Below are 24,717 nucleotides of genomic sequence, written 5' to 3'. Positions count from 1 at the left end.
CGTGTCTAAAGGGGGACAGAAGCGTGTCTAAAGGGGGACAGAAGCGTGTCTAAAGAGGGACAGAAGCGTGTCTAAAGGGACAGAAGCGTGTCTAAAGGGGGACAGAAGCGTGTCTAAAGAGGGACAGAAGCGTGTCTAAAGAGGGACAGAAGCGTGTCTAAAGGGACAGAAGCGTATCTAAAGGGGGACAGAAGCGTGTCTAAAGAGGGACAGAAGCGTGTCTAAAGGGGGACAGAAGCATGTCTAAAGAGGGACAGAAGCGTGTCTAAAGGGACAGAAGCGTGTCTAAAGAGGGACAGAAGCGTGTCTAAAGGGGGACAGAAGCGTGTCTAAAGAGGGACAGAAGCGTGTCTAAAGAGGGACAGAAGCGTGTCTAAAGAGGGACAGAAGCGTGTCTAAAGGGACAGAAGCGTGTCGAAAGGGACAGAAGCGTGTCTAAAGGGACAGAAGCGTGTCTAAAGAGGGACAGAAGCGTGTCTAAAGGGGGACAGAAGCGTGTCTAAAGAGGGACAGAAGCGTGTCTAAAGGGACAGAAGCGTGTCTAAAGGGGGACAGAAGCGTGTCTAAAGAGGGACAGAAGCGTGTCTAAAGAGGGACAGAAGCGTGTCTAAAGGGACAGAAGCGTATCTAAAGGGGGACAGAAGCGTGTCTAAAGAGGGACAGAAGCGTGTCTAAAGGGGGACAGAAGCGTGTCTAAAGAGGGACAGAAGCGTGTCTAAAGGGACAGAAGCGTGTCTAAAGAGGGACAGAAGCGTGTCTAAAGGGGGACAGAAGCGTGTCTAAAGAGGGACAGAAGCGTGTCTAAAGGGGGACAGAAGCGTGTCTAAAGAGGGACAGAAGCGTGTCTAAAGAGGGACAGAAGCGTGTCTAAAGGGACAGAAGCGTGTCTAAAGAGGGACAGAAGCGTGTCTAAAGAGGGACAGAAGCGTGTCTAAAGGGACAGAAGCGTGTCTAAAGGGGGACAGAAGCGTGTCTAAAGAGGGACAGAAGCGTGTCTAAAGGGACAGAAGCGTGTCTAAAGGGACATTTCTGCTCCGTTCACCTTCTGCGCCTCAAATCAGAATATTCACTTTTATCGTTATCGGTCTGTGCTCGTCGCCCGCTGAGACGAGGCTGAAATACCACAGGACTAACGAGCGGACACGTGTGGAAAGGTCAGACTCTCATTAAGCCCGTGGGCGCGGCCCCCCCGAGTGCGGCGGCCCCCCGAGTGTCCTTTATCTCCCCCTGCCGTTAGCATACAAGCTAAAGCTAAGCTAGCACAGGCGCAGCTACAACAGAAACGACTGTAAAGTTCATCACGACAACGACGAGCTCAGACGGGGAGCGAGAGCCAGAGAGACATCCACCAATCCAACCAAGACGGAAAAGTGAGCAGTGACACCAGTGGGAGGGGCACAACGCTTCCTCTGCTCCTCCTCCATTCTTTCATATCTTTAAATTAAGCCTTGCCTTCCTTCACCTCCTTTTCCTCTCCTCCCTCTCTCTCATTTGTATCGTGCCCCTTTCCTCCTCTTTTGTCTCCCTTCTCTCTCTCTCTCTCTCTCTCTCTCTCTCTTCTTCTTCCCCGATTGTCTCTTTGTCTCCATCTTCTTACTCATTCTCTTGTTTTCTCCTCCCCCATTCCTTAATATTCCACTCAGTTTCCCCCTCTCCTCCTCTTTTTGTCTCTCTCTCCCCCTCTCCTATCTCCTTATCTCCTTTTCCTTCTCTCATCTTCCTTTCCTTCACAGTCCATCTCTCCCCTCCTTATTTTCCCGTGACCCTCTTTCTTTATTCCTTGCCCTTTGTTCTCTCTCTCTCCTCTTGTTTGTGTCGCCGCTCTCGCTCCCCCCTCTCTCGCTCTCTCTCTCTCTCACACATCTTCTCCTCCTCCTTCTCTCTCTCTTCAATTCTTCCGCTCGGTTATTGCAAAGCGTGGTCCTCCCACGTCTGCTCCCGTACCTGCCGACGAGAGCGAGGGAGGACGAGAGCGAGGGAGGACGAGGGAGCGAGGGAAGACGAGGAAGCGAGGGAGGACGAGAGCGAGGGAGGACGAGGGAGCGAGGGAAGACGAGGAAGCGAGGGAGGACGAGAGCGAGGGAGGACGAGGGAGCGAGGGAAGACGAGGAAGCGAGGGAGGACGAGAGCGAGGGAGGACGAGAGCGAGGGAGGACGAGAGCGAGGGAGGACGAGAGCGAGGGAGAACGAGAGCGAGGGAGAACAAGAGCGAGGGAGGACGAGAGCGAGGGAGGACGAGAGCGAGGGAGAACGAGAGCGAGGGAGGAAGAGGGAAGACGAGGGAGCGAGGGAGGACGAGTGAGCGAGGGAAGACGAGGGAAGACGAGGAAGCGAGGGAGGACGAGAGCGAGGAGGACGAGAGCGAGGGAGAACGAGAGCGAGGGAGGAAGAGGGAAGACGAGGGAGCGAGGGAAGACGAGGAAGCGAGGGAGGACGAGAGCGAGGGAGGACGAGAGCGAGGGAGGACGAGAGCGAGGGAGGACGAGAGCGAGGGAGAACGAGAGCGAGGGAGAACGAGAGCGAGGGAGGAAGAGGGAAGACGAGGGAGCGAGGGAGGACGAGTGAGCGAGGGAGGACGAGAGCGAGGGAGGACGAGAGCGAGGGAGAACGAGGGAAGACGAGGGAGCGAGGGAGGACGAGAGCGAGGGAGGACGAGAGCGAGGGAGAACGAGAGCGAGGGAGGAAGAGGGAAGACGAGGGAGCGAGGGAGGACGAGAGCGAGGGAGGACGAGAGCGAGGGAGAACGAGAGCGAGGGAGGAAGAGGGAAGACGAGGGAGCGAGGGAGGACGAGAGCGAAGGAGGACGAGGGAGGACGAGAGCGAGGAAGGAAGAGGGAAGACGAGGGAGCGAGGGAGGACGAGGGAGGACGAGGGAGGACGAGAGCGAGGGAAGACGAGGGAAGACGGGAGTGAGGGAGGAGGGAGGGAGAGGGAGGAGCAAGGGAGGACGAGAGCCACTACGGGTCTGAAACGAGGAATTTACAGAAACTCGTGGTCGAGTCAGACGTTTCAACGCTTTTCATCAACGAGAAGAGAAAGAGAAAGAGAAAGAGGAGAAAGAGGAGAAAGAGGAGAAAGAGGAGAAAGAGGAGAAAGAGGAGGAAGAGGAGGAAGAGGAGGAAGAGGAGGAAGGAGAAGAGCCAAAGGAGTTTAGTTTTACAGATCTTTTCGTTTCGGACACTTTTTGACAGATTTCTGGAGCGACACGAGAATCGAGAGGCTGAAGGAACAAGACATTTACACCGGGCGGCCCCGGGAGGAAGTGACCCGCTCTGTGTCCGGAGCAGCATTTTCACAAAGGCAAAACTAACGACGGGAAAAAAGAAGGTCTAGAGTGGAATAAACTTTCATTTAGAGAAAGTAAAAGAGAATAAAGGGATTAAAGGAGGAGAAAATGAGACGGATTTGAGACTGAGATTTGCAAAAACAAGTGGAGACATTTTGAAGGTTCTGGAGGAGCTTCGTTTGTTTGTGTGGTCGAAGCCGGACAGCGAGGACAACACAGAGAGCGGGGAGTGTTCACGCATGTGTGGACCAGGGTGACCGCTCCGGAGCAGCGTTACCACGGCGACTCAGATGTCAAACGAGCACGTCTTAAACGCTTTGGGGGTAAGAGGTTCTTTCAAAGTGGTAAAAGGCATAAAAGTCAGTTTAAAGAGTCGGGTGAAGGCTTAAAAACGCAGAGGAGCACTTCTGGAGCGCCACCTGATGAGGTCACAAGGTGGAGCTGGTGTGAGACCGGATGAATGTGAATGAACCGAAACAACAGGATTTGAACTTGTTACATGTGTAACCATGGGAACCAGGCTGCAGGTGTGCAGGAGCACGCAGGGAATGAGTGACATGTGGGAGAACTACTGTCCACACCACCAGGAAATGAGACTCAGAACACTCGCCAAAAATCCTCCATTATTCCTTTACGGGCTCAAGACAAGGCAGCAGTGAGAGGGCAGCAGTGAGAGGGCAGCAGCAGTGAGAGGGCAGCAGCAGTGAGAGGGCAGCAGCAGTGAGAGGGCAGCAGTGAGAGGGCAGCAGCAGTGAGAGGGCAGCAGCAGTGAGAGGGCAGCAGTGAGAGGGCAGCAGTGAGAGGGCAGCAGCAGTGAGAGGGCAGCAGCAGTGAGAGGGCAGCAGCAGTGAGAGGGCAGCAGCAGTGAGAGGGCAGCAGCAGTGAGAGGGCAGCAGCAGTGAGAGGGTTCAGAGTCAGAAGAGATTTCACCTCCTTCACCTTTAACTCGTGTGCTAAACATGTGTGTGCTAAACATGTGTGTGCTAAACATGTGTGTGCTAAACATGTGTGTGCGCTAAACATGTGTGTGCGCTAAACATGTGTGTGCGCTAAACATGTGTGTGCGCTAAACATGTGTGTGCGCTAAACATGTGTGTGCGCTAAACATGTGTGTGCTAAACATGTGTGTGCTAAACATGTGTGTGCTAAACATGTGTGTGCGCTAAACATGTGTGTGCGCTAAACATGTGTGTGCTAAACATGTGTGTGCTAAACATGTGTGTGCGCTAAACATGTGCGTGCTAAACATGTGTGCGCGCTAAACATGTGTGTGCTAAACATGTGTGTGCTAAACATGTGTGTGCGCTAAACATGTGTGTGCGCTAAACATGCGTGTGCGCTAAACATGCGTGTGCGCTAAACATGCGTGTGCGCTAAACATGTGTGTGCGCTAAACATGCGTGTGCGCTAAACATGCGTGTGTGCTAAACATGCGTGTGTGCTAAACATGTGTGTGCTAAACATGTGTGTGCGCTAAACATGTGTGTGCTAAACATGTGTGTGCTAAACATGTGTGTGCGCTAAACATGTGTGTGCTAAACATGTGTGTGTGCTAAACATGTGTGCGCTAAACATGTGTGTGCGCTAAACATGTGTGTGCGCTAAACATGTGTGCGCTAAACATGTGTGCGCTAAACATGTGTGTGTGCTAAACATGTGTGTGTGCTAAACATGTGTGTGTGCTAAACATGTGTGTGTGCTAAACATGTGTGTGCTAAACATGTGTGTGTGCAAAACATGTGTGTGTGCTAAACATGTGTGTGTGCTAAACATGTGTGTGTGCTAAACATGTGTGTGTGCTAAACATGTGTGTGTGCTAAACATGGGTGTGCTAAACATGTGTGTGTGCTAAACATGTGTGTGCTAAACATGTGTGTGTTCTAAACATTTGTGTGTGCTAAACATGTGTGTTCTAAACATTTGTGTGTGCTAAACATGTGTGTGCTAAACATGCGTGTGTGCTAAACGTGTGTGTCTCACACACTAGCTTTAGCCACGCCCCTCACACACACTAGCTTTAGCCACGCCCCTCACACACACACTAGCTATAGCCACGCCCCTCACACACACACACACTAGCTTTAGCCACGCCCCTCACACACACACTAGCTTTAGCCACGCCCCTCACACACACTAGCTTTAGCCACGCCCCTCACTCACACACACTAGCTTTAGCCACCCCCCCTCACACACACTAGCTTTAGCCACGCCCCTCACACACACTAGCTTTAGCCACGCCCCTCACACACACTAGCTTTAGCCACGCCCCTCACACACACTAGCTTTAGCCACGCCCCTCACACACACACACACTAGCTTTAGCCACGCCCCTCACACACACACACACACACTAGCTTTAGCCACGCCCCTCACACACACACACTAGCTTTAGCCACGCCCCTCACACACACACACTAGCTTTAGCCACGCCCCTCACACACACACACTAGCTTTAGCCACGCCCCTCACACACACACACTAGCTTTAGCCACGCCCCTCACACACACACACTAGCTTTAGCCACGCCCCTCACACACACACACTAGCTTTAGCCACGCCCCTCACACACACACTAGCTTTAGCCACGCCCCTCACACACACACTAGCTTTAGCCACGCCCCTCACACACACTAGCTTTAGCCACGCCCCTCACACACACTAGCTTTAGCCACGCCCCTCACACACACTAGCTTTAGCCACGCCCCTCACACACACTAACTTTAGCCACGCCCCTCACACAAACTAGCTTTAGCCAGGCCCCTCACACACACACTAGCTTTAGCCACGCCCCTCACACACACTAGCTTTAGCCACCCCCTCACACACACACACTAGCTTTAGCCACGCCCCTCACACACACACACACTAGCTTTAGCCACGCCCCTCACACACACACACACACACTAGCTTTAGCCACGCCCCTCACACACACACTAGCTTTAGCCACGCCCCTCACACACACACTAGCTTTAGCCACGCCCCTCACACACACTAGCTTTAGCCACGCCCCTCACACACACACTAGCCTTAGCCACGCCCCTCACACACACTAGCTTTAGCCACGCCCCTCACACAAACTAGCTTTAGCCACGCCCCTCACACACACTAGCTTTAGCCACGCCCCTCACTCACACACACTAGCTTTAGCCACCCCCCCTCACACACACTAGCTTTAGCCACCCCCCCTCACACACACTAGCTTTAGCCACGCCCCTCACACACACTAGCTTTAGCCACGCCCCTCACACACACTAGCTTTAGCCACGCCCCTCACACACACTAGCTTTAGCCACGCCCCTCACACACACACACACTAGCTTTAGCCACGCCCCTCACACACACACACAAGCTTTAGCCACGCCCCTCACACACACACACTAGCTTTAGCCACGCCCCTCACACACACACACTAGCTTTAGCCACGCCCCTCACACACACACACTAGCTTTAGCCACGCCCCTCACACACACACACTAGCTTTAGCCACGCCCCTCACACACACACTAGCTTTAGCCACGCCCCTCACACACACACTAGCTTTAGCCACGCCCCTCACACACACACTAGCTTTAGCCACGCCCCACACACACACTAGCTTTAGCCACGCCCCTCACACACACTAGCTTTAGCCACGCCCCTCACACACACTAGCTTTAGCCACGCCCTTCACACACACTAGCTTTAGCCACGCCCCTCACACACACTAGCTTTAGCCACGCCCCTCACACACACTAGCTTTAGCCAGGCCCCTCACACACACACTAGCTTTAGCCACGCCCCTCACACACACTAGCTTTAGCCACCCCCTCACACACACACACTAGCTTTAGCCACGCCCCTCACACACACACACACTAGCTTTAGCCACGCCCCTCACACACACTAGCTTTAGCCACGCCCCTCACACACACACTAGCTTTAGCCACGCCCCTCACACACACTAGCTTTAGCCACGCCCCTCACACACACTAGCTTTAGCCACGCCCCTCACACACACACTAGCCTTAGCCACGCCCCTCACACACACTAGCTTTAGCCACGCCCCTCACACACACTAGCTTTAGCCACGCCCCTCACACACACACTAGCTTTAGCCACGCCCCTCACACACACTAGCTTTAGTCACGCCCCTCACACACACACACACACACTAGCTTTAGCCACGCCCCTCACACACACACTAGCTTTAGCCACGCCCCTCACACACACTAGCTTTAGCCACGCCCCTCACACACACTAGCTTTAGCCACGCCCCTCACACACACACACTAGCTTTAGCCACGCCCCTCACACACACTAGCTTTAGTCACGCCCCTCACACACACACTAGCTTTAGCCACGCCCCTCACACACACACTAGCTTTAGCCACGCCCCTCACACACACTAGCTTTAGTCACGCCCCTCACACACACACACACACACACACACACACACTAGCTTTAGCCACGCCCCTCACACACACTGGAATTACTGAACGACTTTGTGACTCAGGTCGAGCTCAGGAGTAAAAAGTGTCATTTAGATTTGACAAGAAAACATGAGTTTGTTTGCGTGACAGTTTAAATGTTGTTAAAGTCTCTTCCTCTTGTTAGCTTCGGTCGGGTCAGTTTCTGGACCATGGGCCGGACGGTGCTGACGCTGGAGGACGTCAAAGACCTGGAGCTGAAGGAGGAGCAGGAGGAGTCCGTCCTGGCTCTGCTCGGCATCGTGGGAACTTTCCTCAACCTGTTCGTCATCGTCTTTGTCTACATCTACACCACGCTCTGAGCGAGACCACTTCTGCCTAAACCACCGCTGTGACGACCGCCGCAACCACGACCCCAACGACCGCCACGACTGCAAAGACCACAACGGCAGCCACCGCCAAGACCACGACCAACACTACGACCCCAACGACCGCCATGACACAGAGGACAAACAATCTGAATCCGGAATATTTTAATTCAGAAAGTGGACTCTAAAACTCGGACAGTTGAGTTTTAACGTATTTTAAACTATTGTGCAGTTCTATAAAACCATTTTTGTAAATGCCAATAATCAGGTGATGTACTTTTGAATAATGACGCGCTGAAGCCAAAAACATATGTACAGCTGTTTTATGCCATAAAGTTGTAAGATGTGTGTAAAAATGTTGCAGCGCTTTTACTTTGAAGGAGACGACTGCTTTGGTGGCGACGCACAGGAGCGCTCTTACTTTGAAGGGGACGACCCGGGCGGATAACACAGATGTTCCGTTTGAGCATTTAAAGTTAATTCATATTTAATCATTTGGTGTAAAAATGCTTTTGAACTTGTTTAACTCTGTGTCACTCTGACGTCATCACTTCCTGTTTGAAGATGGTGAGACTCCGCCCGATTATTGCTTTAATAAACCAAGCTGGGGATAAATAAATGTTTCACTCAGAGGACAAATCTATTTTTCTATCAATGACGCTCATAATCCAGGATAAACGGGACTTTTCTGTGGGACTTATTTGTGGATGTTTGACTTAAATGTAGCAGTAAAGTATATAAAGTATTTGAATAAAGTCTATATGTAGAGAGCAATAAACATGCAGAAGGTTTCATTCAGGTCCACATTTTCAGAAACATCGATCCCTTAAGTCATAACTGACCTCACCGTTTCACTGGACAGTCATGAAGCATGTGCAAAGGTCAAAGGTCGTTCAGTGGATCGTCTGGATGGTTTTGGGTTCCACAAACACGACTCAAGTCGTTTCTACTGATGATTTCAATCTGAATTTTCTGATCTGATCTAAAGGCGTTTCTCAAGGCTCTGTCCTTGGACCACTACTATTTACATCAACTCATTGGTCATAATCTGAAAGTAGCATCAATGTGCAGATGAAGTGATTCCATGTGCCAGAGCGCCCCCTGTGACAGAGCGCCCCCTACAGCCACAGAGCACGACCAAAACAACAACAACAACAACAATGGGGAGCAGACAAATAATCATTCTATATTAGACATAAAAAGTGTAGAAAACAGTTGATCCAGCTCTGAGGTTCAGCTCTGAGGTTCAGCTCTGAGGTTCAGTCTGAAGGCGTGGCCGACATCTGGTCACATGGGGTGTGTTTACATGTTGTGTTGTTGTTGTTTACCTGAGTCGTTGCGCAGGTAGGACGACATGGCCGGGATGAGGCAGGACTGGGACAGTAGCTCCTGGAGGACACTAGGGAGCGCTGCAGTGTTGGACCTGCTCTCACAGTCTGAGCTGTGAGCGCCGCTGGAACCTGAAGGGTTAATGTAACTCGCCAACACCTGAAGAGCACAAACACTGTGGTCAGGCCCGGTCCAGGCCCGGTCCAGACCCTGGTCCTGGCCCGGTCGGAGCCTCACCTGCAGCAGACAGGTCACATGCTCCTCCTCCAGCCTCTGCTTGGTCAGAGCCTGCTCCACGTCCCAGCCACTGGCTGTGGAGCCGGTGCCGAAGCCGGTTCCTTTGGCCCAGTACAGCTGCTGCTCCTCAGACGTGCCGCCTCCAGGGCAGCTGGACATCTGAGGCTGAGGACGCCACACAAACAGGTCACAACTCACGCCCGACTCCGCCCTCAAGGTCACAAATCACACCCGACTCCGCCCTCAAGGTCAAAACTCACGCCCGACTCCGCCCTCAAGGTCAAAACTCACGCCCGACTCCGCCCTCAAGGTCAAAACTCACGCCGACTCCGCCCTCAAGGTCACAACTCACGCCCCACTCCGCCCTCAAGGTCACAACTCACGCCCGACTCCGCCCTCAAGGTCACAACTCACACCCGACTCCGCCCTCAAGGTCACAAATCACACCCAACTCCGCCCTCAAGGTCACAACTCACGCCCGACTCCGCCCTCAAGGTCACAAATCACATGTGACTCCGCCCTCAAGGTCACAACTCACGCCCGACTCCGCCCTCAAGGTCACAACTCACACCCGACTCCGCCCTCAAGGTCACAAATCACACCCGACTCCGCCCTCACGGTCACAAATCACACCCGACTCCGCCCTCACGGTCACAAATCACACCCGACTCCGCCCTCACGGTCACAAATCACACCCGACTCCGCCCTCACGGTCACAAATCACACCCGACTCCGCCCTCAAGGTCAAAGTAAGAAATGATCTCGACAGTATCCACAGTACATTTCCACAGAATGAGCTCAAACGTGTGTAAATGTCATTACAAACATTATTGGGCCAGTTATTAAAGCCAAGTCATGTTTCTACCAGGCCCCCTGCTGGACGGACGAGGGATTACATGTAGTTAAACCTCGGTCTTTAATAAAAAGGAACGGCGAATGACGCGCTGTGGCTCAGAAGTGGATTTCGAGCACGTTTGGGGTCTGTTTCCTGGGGCCCGGGCGGATGACGCGCCTCTGGGCCGAGCTCCAGGAGAAGATGGATTTATGGCGTCTGTGAAGGACGAAGGCGCGTCAGGGCCTGGCACACGCTCAGGCCGACGCCCGTAAATCTGCCTCACAAACAGAAGACTCCACATTACAGCTCGTCTGAATATGGTTCTGCTTATGATGTTAAGAGCTTAGGGCACTGATGACTCCGCCCACTAAAGTGACCATTTAGACACGTTAGACGCCACGATGACAAAGTGTTTGAAATGAATGGCATTCGTGTAAAAGTGGCATTCGGGCGCCTCCATGTTTGTTTTTCTTCACATTTTTGACACAGACTAAAGAGGAGGGCGCAGTACCTCAGACACGCTGGAGGGGGCGTTGGGGTTGCGTGGCGCATGGTGGCTCAGCGCCGACAGACACGCCAGAATCAGGTGAATGGCGCCGATCTCCAGCGCCATCCGCCGCAGAAGAACGCCATCGTCGGTGGTCAGAGGAGTCGAGCTGAACAAGGCCCGCAGCACGTGGAAGGGAAGAGTGGGAAGGACATTCGCCGAAGGGGACTGGAGGATGTGACCTGGGGGAGGGAGAAGACCGGGTTATTTTATTTTAATTTAATATAATTTGATATATATATATATATATATATATATATATATATATATATATATATATACACACACACACACACACACACACATACATACATACACCTAATGATTCACAAACATTTTTCATCTTTGAAGTTGAATCAAACTTTTGTACAATGGACGTTCCTCTTCGAAATCGCTTATGGTCAGACTAGTTAGGAACAGAAACATAAACCCACAGCTTTAGCTACGCTGCCCTAGGAGTAACTATGCTGGGGGAAGTATGACAGCTTGAGCACTATCCTCTTCTTCTTCTGACTACTTATGCTATCAAACAATATTTATTTTTTGATTCCACTTGCAAACTGTTCACCGCCTTCTTTTCTTTCTCTCACTCCTGAGGACCTGTGGACCCAGATGCCCCTCCCCTGGTGAAGTGGTCCCTGCCCTGTGTGGACGGTCCCTCTTCTGCCTGAAGAGTGGGTCCAGCTCGCCTCCGACGGTCCCTCATCTGCCTGAAGAGTGGGTCCAGCTCCAGTCTCCTTGTGTCCGTCTGTGAGAGTCGGATCTCTCCTTCACTGGAACTCCTCCAGGTTTCTACGCTTTTTTCCCAAAGAGGTTTTTTTGTAGTTTTTCCTGGCCGAGAAGGAGAGTCTAAGGACAGAGGACCCTGGGACATCGTCCCTCGCCACCACAGACATTGTCTGACTTCATCGCCACCACAGACATTGTTGATTCATTTCTCCCTGTGGCCCTCAGAGGCAACTGTTGTTGTGATTTTGGGCCTTACAAAAATAAATTGATTTGATTTGATTTGGACAATATTGCATCGTCTTAATTAAAATGAATTGGTTATTGAACAGGTCAATTAAAACTGTGCAAATTTAAATCATTTAACAAGAAGCCGTATGACGTACTGAAAGTGTGTCCCTAAATGCCCCTAACCTTCCCTAAACGACCCTAACCTTCCCTAAACGCCCCTAACCTTCCCTAAACGCCCCTAACCTTCCCCAAACGCCCCTAACCTTCCCTAAACGACCCTAACCTTCCCTAAACGCCCCTAACCTTCCCTAAACGCCCCTAACCTTCCCTAAACGCCCCTAACCTTCCCTAAACGCCCCTAACCTTCCCTAAATGACCCTAACCTTCCCTAAACGCCCCTAACCTTCCCTAAACGCCTCTAACCTTCCCTAAACGACCCTAACCTTCCCTAAATGCCCCTAACCTTCCCTAAACGACCCTAACCTTCCCTAAACGCCCCTAACCTTCCCTAAACGCCTCTAACCTTCCCTAAACGACCCTAACCTTCCCTAAACGCCCCTAACCTTCCCTAAACGCCCCTAACCTTCCCTAAAAACTTCCCTAACCTTCCCTTAACGCCCCTAACCTTCCCTAAACGCCCCTAACCTTCCCTAAACGCCCCTAACCTTCCCTAAACGCCCCTAACCTTCCCTAAACGCTCCTAACCTTCCCTAAAAACTTCCCTAACCTTCCCTAAACGCCCCTAACCTTCCCTAAACGCTCCTAACCTTCCCTAAACGACCCTAACCTTCCCTAAACGCCCCTAACCTTCCCTAAACGCCTCTAACCTTCCCTAAACGACCCTAACCTTCCCTAAACGCCCCTAACCTTCCCTAAACGCCCCTAACCTTCCCTAAAAACTTCCCTAACCTTCCCTTAACGCCCCTAACCTTCCCTAAACGCCCCTAACCTTCCCTAAACGCCCCTAACCTTCCCTAAACGCTCCTAACCTTCCCTAAACGCTCCTAACCTTCCCTAAAAACTTCCCTAACCTTCCCTAAACGCCCCTAACCTTCCCTAAACGCACCTAACCTTCCCTAAACGCCCCTAAACTTCCCTAAAAAAACTTCCCTAAACGCCCCTAAAAACGTCCCTAACCTTCCCTAAACGCCTCTAACCTTCCCTAAAAACTTCCCTAACCTTCCCTAAACGCCCCTAACCTTCCCTAAACGTCCCTAACCTTCCCTAAAAAAACTTCCCTAAACGCCCCTAAAAACGTCCCTAACCTTCCGTAACCTTCCTTAAACGCTCCTAACCTTCCCTAAAAACTTCCCTAACCTTCCCTAAACGCCCCTAACCTTCCCTAAACGCTCCTAACCTTCCCTAAAAACTTCCCTAACCTTCCCTAAACGCCCCTAACCTTCCCTAAACGCACCTAACCTTCCCTAAACGCCCCTAAACTTCCCTAAAAAAACTTCCCTAAACGCCCCTAAAAACGTCCCTAACCTTCCCTAAACGCCTCTAACCTTCCCTAAAAACTTCCCTAACCTTCCCTAAACGTCCCTAACCTTCCCTAAAAAAACTTCCCTAAACGCCCCTAAAAACGTCCCTAACCTTCCGTAACCTTCCTTAAACGCCCCTAACCTTCCCTAAACTTCCCTAAATGTCCCTAATCTTCCTTAAAACGTCCCTAACCTTCCTTAAACGCCCCTAGCCTTCTTTAAACGCCCCTAACCTTCCCTAAACGTCCCCAATCTTCCTTAAAACGTCCCTAACCTTCCCTAAACGTGCCTAACCTTCCCTAAACGTCCCCAATCTTCCTTAAAACGTCCCTAACCTTCCCTAAACGTGCCTAACCTTCCCTAAACGTCCCCAATCTTCCTTAAAACGTCCCTAACCTTCCCTAAACGTGCCTAACCTTCCCTAAACGTCCCCAATCTTCCTTAAAACGTCCCTAACCTTCCCTAAAACGCCCCTAACCTTCCCTATACGCCCGTAACCTTGCTTAAACGCCCATAACCTTCCCTAAACGTTCCTAACCTTCCTTAAACGCCCTTAACCTTCCCTAAATGCCCCTAATCTTCCCTCCTCAGCGTGTACTCTGTGACACTTACTGCCCTCGCCGTCGTCGGTGACCCCGAGCACGAGGCGTAGGAGACACTGGGCGTGCTTCCTCTCCTTCAGCAGGACCTCGGCGTAGCCCGGCAGCCTCAGGAACAGTCCGAACGCCGCCAGCGAGTGCGCCGGGATTGGGGACATGGTCTGCACGGCGGAGGACGAGGACGGCGGCTGCTGCTGCTTGGCCATGGGAGACGGCTCCGACGAGATGGACTCCGGGGCCTCGTACACCAGCTCGCCAGACTGCTCGATGGTCACCCACTCGAACTGGTCTGTGTCTTTGGGCTTCTCCTGAGACAACGAGGACACAACCGGAGCGCTCACCTGAAGGGCACCGACAGGACCGAGCAGGACCGACACAAGAAAGACACAGGACAGAACCAGGGTTAAAGATAGTGAACACTAAGACCACTAAAGTGAACATAATGTGATTAAACGTTTGGACGCAGCAGAAGGACAGAGTGAAGGACACAGAGGGACAGAGTGAAGGACACAGAGGGACAGAGCGAGGACACAGAGGGACAGAGTGAGGACACAGAGGGACAGAGTGAGGACACAGAGGGACAGAGTGAGGACACAGAGGGACACAGAGGGACAGAGTGAGGACACAGAGGGACAGAGTGAGGACACAGAGGGACAGAGTGAGGATACAGAGGGACACAGAGGGACAGAGTGAGGACACAGAGGGACAGAGTGAAGGACACAGAGGGACAGAGCGAGGACACAGAGGGACAGAGTGAAGGACACAGAGGGACAGAGTGAAGGACACAGAGGGACAGAGTGAAGGACACAGAGGGACAGAGTGAAGGACACAGAGGGACAGAGTGAAGGACACAGAGGGACACAGAGGGACAGAGTGAGGACACAGAGGGACAGAGTGAGGACACAGAGGGACAGAGTGAGGACACAGAGGGACACAGAGGGACAGAGTGAGGACACAGAGGGACAGAGTGAGGACACAGAGGGACAGAGTGAGGACACAGAGGGACAGAGTGAGGACACAGAGGGACAGAGTGAGGACACAGAGGGACAGAGTGAGGACACAGAGACAGAGTGAAGGACACAGGGACAGAGTGAAGGACACAGAGGGACAGAGTGAGGACAGAGTGAGGACACAGAGGGACAGAGTGAGGACACAGAGGGACAGAGTGAGGACACAGAGGGACAGAGTGAGGACACAGAGGGACACAGAGGGACAGAGTGAGGACACAGAGGGACAGAGTGAGGACACAGAGACAGAGTGAAGGACACAGGGACAGAGTGAAGGACAGAGGGACAGAGTGAGGACAGAGTGAGGACACAGAGGGACAGAGTGAGGACACAGAGGGACACAGAGGGACAGAGTGAGGACACAGAGGGACAGAGTGAGGACATAGAGGGACAGAGTGAGGACAGAGGGACAGAGTGAGGACACAGGGGGACAGAGTGAGGACACAGGGGGACAGAGTGAGGACACAGGGGGACAGAGTGAGGACACACCTGCTGGATGACGTCGGGGTAGAGCATGGGCAGTCTCTCGGCGATGAGGGCGAGGCCTCCCATCCCAGCAAACACCTGAAGAGGCGACTGGACGGGCCCAGTGTCCAGCAGGGCGTCGTCACTGAGGTCCAGCTCGTCCGACAGGGACATGGGCTCCTCCTCAGGACAGGGGGACAGGACCTCCTCCACTGAAAGAGACACATCAGGAAACAGACTCAAGCCTCACATGAAGAAGTATTTAACCATTTAACCAAAACTATTTAAGTCCTGGTTTAGACCTGGTTTAGTCCTGGTTTAGTCCCAGTTTAGACCCGTTTTTTCTCGTCTCATGATGGAAATGGTCTCATGATGGACATTGTCTCATGATGGACATTGTCTCATGATGGACATGACATGGTCTCATGATGGACATGACATGGTCCCATGATGGACATGACATGGTCTCATGATGGACATGGTCTCATGATGGACATTGTCTCATGATGGACATGGTCTCATGATGGACATGACATGGTCTCATGATGGACATGGTCTCATGATGGACATTGTCTCATGATGGACATTGTCTCATGATGGACATGGTCTCATGATGGACATGACATGGTCTCATGATGGACATGACATTGTCTCATGATGGACATGGTCTCATGATGGACATGACATGGTCTCATGATGGACATGACATGGTCTCATGATGGACATGGTCTCATGATGGACATGACATGGTCTCATGATGGACATAGAGCTCTTTCATCTGTCTCTCTGGAGACGTTGTGTCTCGTCTCTAAGAGCTCATTTACAATGTTAAATTATCATTGAGAGAAGGACATCGCCGAGGACAGAGACGAAATGTCCTTGTCTTTGTCCACAAATATAATCCCACAAACAGTCTGAGACGTTACGACCAGAACAGAGCGCTCGGCTCCAACAAGGACTGAATCTCTCCAAAAAGATGTCTCTGGTCCATGTCTCTGGTCCATGTCTCTGGTCCATGTCTCTGGTCCATGTCTCTGGTCCCGTCTCTGGTCCATGTCTTTGGTCCATGTCTCTGGTCCATGTCTCTGGTCCATGTCTCTGGTCCATGTCTCTGGTCCATGTCTCTGGTCCATGTCTCTGGTCCATGTCTCTGGTCCATGTCTCTGGTCCCGTCTCTGGTCCATGTCTCTGGTCCATGTCTCGGTCAGTTACCTTTCTCTGTCCTGAGCCTCTTGAAGGAGTCGGTCTTGGATAACCCTGGGTCACAGATGACCTTTGACCCCAGCTTGACGGTCAGGTTGATGGACTGATATCCCTGAGGCAGCTTCCTGTCGTAGAGGAGCGTGAGGAGCTGGGCCAGGGTCATCTCCGGGGGCAACGGCTGACCTGAGGTCACAAACACGGGATTCAGACAAAGACAATCAAGACTCAATGTTCTCCTGATTCAACAGAACTGGAACTAATGAAGACCTCAAGGTCAAGGTCAAGGTCACAATCACCTGTGATCAGACTGAAACGTCTCAGAAGCAGACACTTCAAATTCAGACTTGTAGTACGTGTCGTACGTGTAGTACTGCAGTACCTGGTATGAGCTTGTGGTACAGGTAGTACGTGTAGTACGTGTAGTACTGCAGTACCTGGTATGAGCTTGTGGTACAGGTAGTACGTGTAGTACGTGTAGTACTGCAGTACCTGGTATGAGCTTGTGGTACAGGTAGTACGTGTAGTACGTGTAGTACTGCAGTACCTGGTATGAGCTTGTGGTACAGGTAGTACGTGTAGTACGTGTAGTACTGCAGTACCTGGTATGAGCTTGTGGTACAGGTAGTACGTGTAGTACGTGTAGTACTGCAGTACCTGGTATGAGCTTGTGGTACAGGTAGTACGTGTAGTACGTGTAGTACTGCAGTACCTGGTATGAGCTTGTGGTACAGGTAGTACGTGTAGTACGTGTAGTACTGCAGTACCTGGTATGAGCTTGTGGTACAGGTAGTACGTGTAGTACGTGTAGTACTGCAGTACCTGGTATGAGCTTGTGGTACAGGTAGTATGTATAGTACTGCAGTACCTGGTATGAGCTTGTGGTACAGGTAGTACGTGTAGTACTGCAGTACCTGGTATGAGCTTGTGGTACAGGTAGTACGTGTAGTATGTGTAGTACTGCAGTACCTGGTATGAGCTTGTGGTACAGGTAGTACGTGTAGTACTGCAGTACTGCAGTACCTGGTATGAGCTTGTGGTACAGGTAGTACGTGTAGTACTGCAGTACCTGGTATGAGCTTGTGGTACAGGTAGTACGTGTAGTACTGCAGTACCTGGTATGAGCTTGTGGTACAGGTAGTACGTGTAGTACTGCAGTACCTGGTATGAGCTTGTGGTACAGGTAGTACGTGTAGTACTGCAGTACCTGGTATGAGCTTGTGGTACAGGTAGTACGTGTAGTACTGCAGTACCTGGTATGAGCTTGTGGTACAGGTAGTACGTGTAGTACTGCAGTACCTGGTATGAGCTTGTGGTACAGGTAGTACGTGTAGTACTGCAGTACCTGGTATGAGCTTGTGGTACAGGTAGTACGTGTAGTACTGCAGTACCTGGTATGAGCTTGTGGTACAGGTAGTACGTGTAGTACTGCAGTACCTGGTATGAGCTTGTGGTACAGGTAGTACGTGTAGTACTGCAGTACCTGGTATGAGCTTGTGGTACAGGTGGAACACTGGAACACTGATGGTCTTGTTGGCGTCAGATCCAGATCCAGAGCTCAGTTTGTCGCTCAGAACTCGACCGCGTCGAGACGGCGGTCTGGGCGGAGTCGAGAGGGCACGCTTGGACTGAGACTTCAGACCTGGACCAGGACCGAGAGGAACAGGTTAGACCAGGACCAGGACCAGGACCAGGACCAGGACCAGGACCAGGACCCGGACCAGACCCACCTGAGGCGACCACGACGCTGTAGTTGTCCTGGAAGCCGTTGTCCGCCTTCATCTTCTCCTTCTCCTCGTGGTTCTTCTTCTCCTTGTCCTCCTTCTGCTCGTTGATCAGTTTGGCTGTGATGCTCGGTGTGTCTGCAGGAGAGAGCACTCACTGTGAGTTCACGCTGGAGGCCCCCAGTCCGCTCTCGCCCCCTCTCGGCCCCTCTCGCCCGGCCCTCGCCCGGCCCTCGCCCGGCCCTGGCTCGGCCCCTCCCTCTCGGCCCCTCCCTCTCGGCCCCGGGACTTACCAGAGACTCGGTCCAGGACCTCTGCCAGGGTGGTGGAGATGGGCAGGTGCAGTGTCCTGTACTTGTGCCCCGCCCCGTACATGGGGTGCTGGATCATGTGACTCGTGGCATTGATGCGTCCTTTATAAAGCTGCAGAAGCACAAACACCATCAAGTCTGAGAGAAAGAGCCGGAAACCAAACAAAACCGACAGAAACACGTCAACTGCAATAAAAGGATTCATAATTATGGAGTCATTAGGGCTTGATGGTTTTGGGAGAAATAAACTGGTCCTGACTCTAGATATTTGTTTCAAAGTAGGATTGTGTTCACAGCACATGGCTCATACATGCAGGAGACATCAGTGAGAGGAGAACACTGCCTCCTGGTGGCCACGCTTTGGACAGACGTGATCTTCTCTGTCTCATCTGCCAGACGACAACTGAACCTTTTTCTACCTTCTCCTTCTTAAACTCCTTCTGGTGTTTAACAGGTTCAGGTCGTACCGGACATGGAGACTGCAGGAAGACTGTGACCTTCTCGTCCTCCAACATGAGCTGCAGGAAGAGCCTCCTGATGAAGCCTGAGATGTTCCCGGAGACGGGAACGCTGCCCCTCTGTGGAGCCGACTGGAACAGCTCGCACAGGACCTGCAGAAGAGACATGTGACTGTGATGAAGAGGATCTGAATGTTCAACAGTCAAACCATTTTCAACCAAATAACGAAGTAAATCTGTGACTGAAACTTCTGGGGAGAATATTTAAGAATGAAGTGTGTTATAACTGAGCCCTGAGCCTGACCTGAGCCTGACCTGAGCCTGACCTGAGCCTGACCTGAGCCTGACCTGAGCCTCACATGAGCCTGACCTGAGCCTGACCTGAGCCTGACCTGAGCCTGACCTGAGCCTCACATGAGCCTCACATGAGCCTGACCTGAGCCTGACCTGAGCCTGACCTGAGCCTCACATGAGCCTGACCTGAGCCTGACCTGAGCCTGACCTGAGCCTGACCTGAGCCTCACATGAGCCTCACATGAGCCTGACCTGAGCCTGACCTGAGCCTGACCTGAGCCTGACATGAGCCTGACCTGAGCCTGAATGACCCTGAATGACCCTGATCTGAGCCTCACATGAGCCTGACCTGAGCCTGACCTGAGCCTGACCTGAGCCTGACCTGAGCCTGACCTGAGCCTGACCTGAGCCTGACCTGAGCCTCACATGAGCCTGACCTGAGCCTGACCTGAGCCTGACCTGAGCCTGACCTGAGCCTGATCTGAGCCTCACATGAGCCTGACCTGAGCCTGACCTGAGCCTGAATGACCCTGACCTGAGCCTGACCTGAGCCTGACCTGAGCCTGACCTGAGCCTGATCTGAGCCTCACATGAGCCTGACCTGAGCCTGACCTGAGCCTGATCTGAGCCTGACCTGAGCCTGACCTGAGCCTGATCTGAGCCTGACCTGAGCCTGACCTGAGCCTCACATGAGCCTGACCTGAGCCTGACCTGAGCCTGACCTGACCCTGACCTGAGCCTGACCTGAGCCTGATCTGAGCCTGACCTGAGCCTGATCTGAGCCTCACATGAGCCTGACCTGAGCCTGACCTGAGCCTGACCTGAGCCTGACCTGAGCCTGACCTGAGCCTCACATGAGCCTGACCTGAGCCTGAATGACCCTGACCTGAGCCTGACCCTGACCTGACCTGATCTGAGCCTCAAATGAGCCTGACCTGAGCCTGACCTGAGCCTCACATGAGCCTCACCTGAGCCTGACCTGAGCCTGACCTGAGCCTCACATGAGCCTCACATGAGCCTGACCTGAGCCTGACATGAGCCTCACATGAGCTTGACCTGAGCCTGACCTGAGCCTGACCTGAGCCTGATCTGAGCCTGACCTGAGCCTGACCTGAGCCTCACATGAGCCTCACATGAGCCTGACCTGAGCCTGACCTGAGCCTGACCTGAGCCTGACCTGAGCCTGATCTGAGCCTGATCTGAGCCTCACATAAGCCTGACCTGAGCCTGACCTGAGCCTGACCTGAGCCTGAGCCTCACATGAGCCTGACCTGAGCCTGACCTGAGCCCCGCCCGAGCCGTGAGCCGTACCTGAGCCATGAGCCGCTGGTTGTTGGGGTGACAGGAGATGCACTGGAGGAAGAAGGCGACCGTGGTGTTCTCCAGCGCCGTCCTCTGCTGCGTCGTCAGGCCGCCATTTTGTGCCGACGACGCGAGAGAAAACCTGGATCCCACTTTGGGCGCGTGCGACTGCGACGAGGAGGAAGCGGACGAAGAGGAGGAGGAAGAGGAAGAGGAGGAGGAGGAGGAGAGAGGAGGCGGGGCGGGCGACTGACAGCTGGCGTTGGAGTGACAGAGCAGAAACAGCAGCGCCGTCCAGAGCGGGTTCACCTCTGCTCCTCCCAACCAGTCTTTCATGGCGTGGCTGTTTCCCACCTCCGTCAGGAACCTCAGGACGGGCGCTGCCAGCTCCGCCGCCAGCGCCGGGCGACTCTGCTGCGCCGCCGCTGAATTGAAGTGGTGATGGTGGTGCCGGCGGTCCGTTTGAGAGGCGGGCACGGGCAGGTCGTTGCTGACCAACAGGCCGACGCACAGCTGAGTGAGGCTGCGCACCAGGAGCGCGGGCAGCCCCGAGTCCAGCAGCTGGTCGATGGCGCCGGGAGACTGCGAGGCGGCGGCCAGCGTGCTCAGCTGCGACTCGCTCAAGTCCACGGGCGGCCTGAAGCGCTTGGACGAGTCCTCGGTCAGCTCGATCTGCTGCTTCTTGCCGTCGTCGGTCATGGCGAGGCGGCGGTGGGAGGGGCCGGGCGGCGGGACGATGCCCATCCACGACATGAGGAGGGTGAAGTAGCTCGGGTGGATGTGGCACATGGAGCAGAGCAGGCTGTCCACCGCCTTCTTCAGCACCATGTTACACGGAAGAGACATGGACCAGCTGTACAGCAGTCTGGACAGAGAGACCAGTGTTACTGACCACCGCGTGTCACTGACCACCGCGTGTCACTGACCACCGCGTGTCACTGACCACGAGATGTTACCGACCCCCCACGTTACATTAGCCCCCCGCGTTACGTTAGCTTACCGACCCCCCACGTTACATTAGCCCCCGCGTTACGTTAGCTTATTGACCCCCCGCATTACGTTAGCTTACTGACCCCTGCGTTACGTTAGCTTGCTGACCCCCGCGTTACGTTAGCTTGCTGACCCCCGCGTTACGTTAGCTTGCCGACCCCCGCGTTACGTTAGCTTTCTGACCCCCTGCGTTACGTTAGCTTGCTGACCCACCGCGTTACGTTAGCTTACTCACCCACCGCGTTACGTTAGCTTACTGACCCTTGCGCCTTTTTTACTTCTGTGTGAAACTTGTATTTATGGTGTTTTTTGAGGACGTTCCAGACATAATCACGTGTTTGTCTCTATGGCGACGGAGCTAGATTTTTGACATTTTATTTTGAAAAATGATCCTCAACATTCTGAGCTGACAAAATTTGCCTCATTTTTGTCCATGGAGCTACAATTTCAGCCGTTCCTGTTGTAGCTGCGACTGTGTTAGCTTAGCTTTAGCTCGTTTGCTAACAGCAGGGGGAGATAAAGGACACTTCAACACATGGAGTAATCAGACGAGCCCCTGGCGCTCTCTAAAGCACGTGACACTGCGAGTGGAAGTAAACGTACTCAAAGAGCTCGCGGTTGAGCAGCGCCGGCAGGTCGTAGTCCACCGGCAGCTCGTAGCTGTGCCACAGGATGGCGGCGAAGCAGTGCAGGTGGGACGGTGAGGGCATGAGGAGGCCATACTCCAGAGACGAGGCCGACGCCGACGAGCTGAAGCCCAGAGGCGAGCTCAATCTGTGGGACGCCACACGGGACGAGTCGTGGACCCACTGCAGCAGCGCCTGGATCCTGAGGCGGGACGGACGCCAGAGTTTAAACTTTATTCTATTACTTGTTTACACTTAAAGTCCTGTTGTACATGTAAATGACAGTGTTACACCAATCGAGCAGGTATTTGTGGACAAAACATTGAAAAATCTGTAGAAAATAACAGGAAGTGAGATCACACCAGGGACAGGAAGTGACATCACACCAGGGACAGGAAGTGACATCACACCAGGGACAGGAAGTGACATCACACCAGGGACAGGAAGTGACATCACACCAGGAACACTCATTCAGTCAAAGTTTATGCAGCATTTACACAAACAACTTTGAATTCAACAAAATAAAGTCACTCATATTTTCATCTGTCAAAAATTGTATAATTTCACTTCCTGTTTGTAACTGATGACATCACACGAGGAAATTACCCAGCAACCACTGGGCCAAAGCTCATCTAATGACACAATATTTTTAGTTATATATATATTATTATATTAATAGTTTTAATTTGACAAGTAAAAATACATGCAAGCTTTATTTTGTTGAATCAATGTTTGGAGTCAAAAAGGTTTGTGTAAATTATGGTGTGATGTCACTTCCTGTCATTTTTCACGGTTGTTTCTGGACATGAGTCGATCCTGGAGCAGTTCGTGGTAAATCTCCAGTCGTTTTGTCGTCGTCGTCGCTCGTGCACCTTGTGATGTCATCGGGTGAACGCTCAAGGGCGTTCACCATGCGCCGCTCTCAGATCACGTTTGTCCTGTTCCTTTTAAATCTAATAAAGGACGAGAGCGGCGTTTGTCCAGACTTCAGACGACTCGGGACGGGACGAGCTCGGGTTTAATTGAGGACGGACGGGACAAGCTCGGGTTTAATTGAGGACGGACGGGACGAGCTCGGGTTTAATTGAGGACGGACGGGACGAGCTCGGGTTTAATTGAGGACGGACGGGACGAGCTCGGGTTTAATTGAGGACGGACGGGACGAGCTCGGGTTTAATTGAGGACGGACGGGACGAGCTCGGGTTTAATTAAGGACGGACGGGACGAGCTCGGGTTTAATTAAGGACGGACGGGACGAGCTCGGGTTTAATTAGGGACGGACGGGACGAGCTCGGGTTTAATTAACCTGTTCCCATCCACCTATTTGGCCCTGTGCACACTGGTTGGACCCAAATGGCATTGCTCATTGAAAGAGGATCTTATGTTCCACATGCAAGTGTGATGCATCATTAGAAAGCCTAGGCCTTCTAGTTTCTGCAGATGTGCACATGACACACTGTCAGGGCTTCAGAACGTACACTACAGAGACCCAAACATAAACAAAACATCCTTTTTTAGTCTCGCCTGAATATTGTTAATTTGTAATGGTCCTGAGCATGACATACTTCATTGTGTGCTTATGCTGTTCACTGTACATGATGTTTATCTTGTTGACAACAACTGTGTAAAGTTTCAGATCTCTAGGAACAGGCATTTTGGTGCTGTTGACCTTTTTGTATCAAAAAGTATATTCGGAACAAGTGATCCAAATATGTGCCAACTGTGCCAAACTGCTTTATTACAATTTTAGCTCCTCTATGATCATAAAACATACATTTTCATGTTTTGTAGGCCACTAATAGCAATTATAACTGCTAAAAAAAAAAATGTGAAAATGTGTAAATATGAGTTTACCCATGAATTTCCCATACAAGAGGTTAAAAAAAAAAAAAAAAAATTATAATATTTTTATTTTATTTTTGTATTGGTATAATAATACATATATCTAACAATATGCACGTCCAAAAGGCTAATAAAATCAGAAAACGTTATGCGCAAAATCCTGCCGAGAAATCTGTCTCTTTACAGCCTTCCCGGAGCCTTACGCACGAGAATACAGAAGATTCTGTGTCAATAAGGTCTTTGTCCCGCCCCTCTTTCTAAAGCTACTCTCATTGGCTAGAATAATATGTCAATCAATCTCAGCTACGTCATTCGCACGCGGCGCTATTTAGATGTAAACAGACTAATCCATGTGCTTCGCAAGCGGCGCATTTTTTTTGCGGAGGCTGTAGCAAACAAACCCGTGGACAGAAAAATTCGTGGATGGTCTCATTCTGTAGGAAACAGTCTGAA

The 24,717-nt window shown here is 52.1% G+C and overlaps 1 protein-coding gene across 3 annotated transcripts in view; it reads right to left on the bottom strand.

Annotated features, from left to right (window-relative positions):
- Window positions 1-24,717, bottom strand: part of birc6 (baculoviral IAP repeat containing 6) — a 143,109-nt gene that overhangs the window by 27,747 nt on the left and 90,645 nt on the right. For all 3 annotated transcript variants that reach the window (XM_072436816.1, XM_072436817.1, XM_072436818.1), the window contains exons 54-65: window positions 22,400-22,624; window positions 20,816-21,671; window positions 19,220-19,363; window positions 18,735-18,864; window positions 18,448-18,579; window positions 18,201-18,359; window positions 16,730-16,903; window positions 15,542-15,729; window positions 14,059-14,386; window positions 10,973-11,190; window positions 9,627-9,791; window positions 9,389-9,548 (exon numbers count right to left, since the gene is read on the bottom strand). In XM_072436816.1, the coding sequence (XP_072292917.1) occupies window positions 9,389-9,548; window positions 9,627-9,791; window positions 10,973-11,190; window positions 14,059-14,386; window positions 15,542-15,729; window positions 16,730-16,903; window positions 18,201-18,359; window positions 18,448-18,579; window positions 18,735-18,864; window positions 19,220-19,363; window positions 20,816-21,671; window positions 22,400-22,624 (2,879 nt within the window). The remainder of the gene's footprint in view (window positions 1-9,388; window positions 9,549-9,626; window positions 9,792-10,972; window positions 11,191-14,058; window positions 14,387-15,541; window positions 15,730-16,729; window positions 16,904-18,200; window positions 18,360-18,447; window positions 18,580-18,734; window positions 18,865-19,219; window positions 19,364-20,815; window positions 21,672-22,399; window positions 22,625-24,717) is intronic.

This window comes from Eucyclogobius newberryi, unplaced genomic scaffold (genome assembly GCF_026437365.1).
Source record: "Eucyclogobius newberryi isolate DKJ021-1_F unplaced genomic scaffold, fEucNew1.0.hap1 SCAF_8, whole genome shotgun sequence".
Lineage (NCBI taxonomy): Eukaryota > Metazoa > Chordata > Actinopteri > Gobiiformes > Gobiidae > Eucyclogobius > Eucyclogobius newberryi.
Note: the sequence above shows the minus strand (reverse complement) of the source record. Positions and strands in the feature narration are given on the sequence as shown.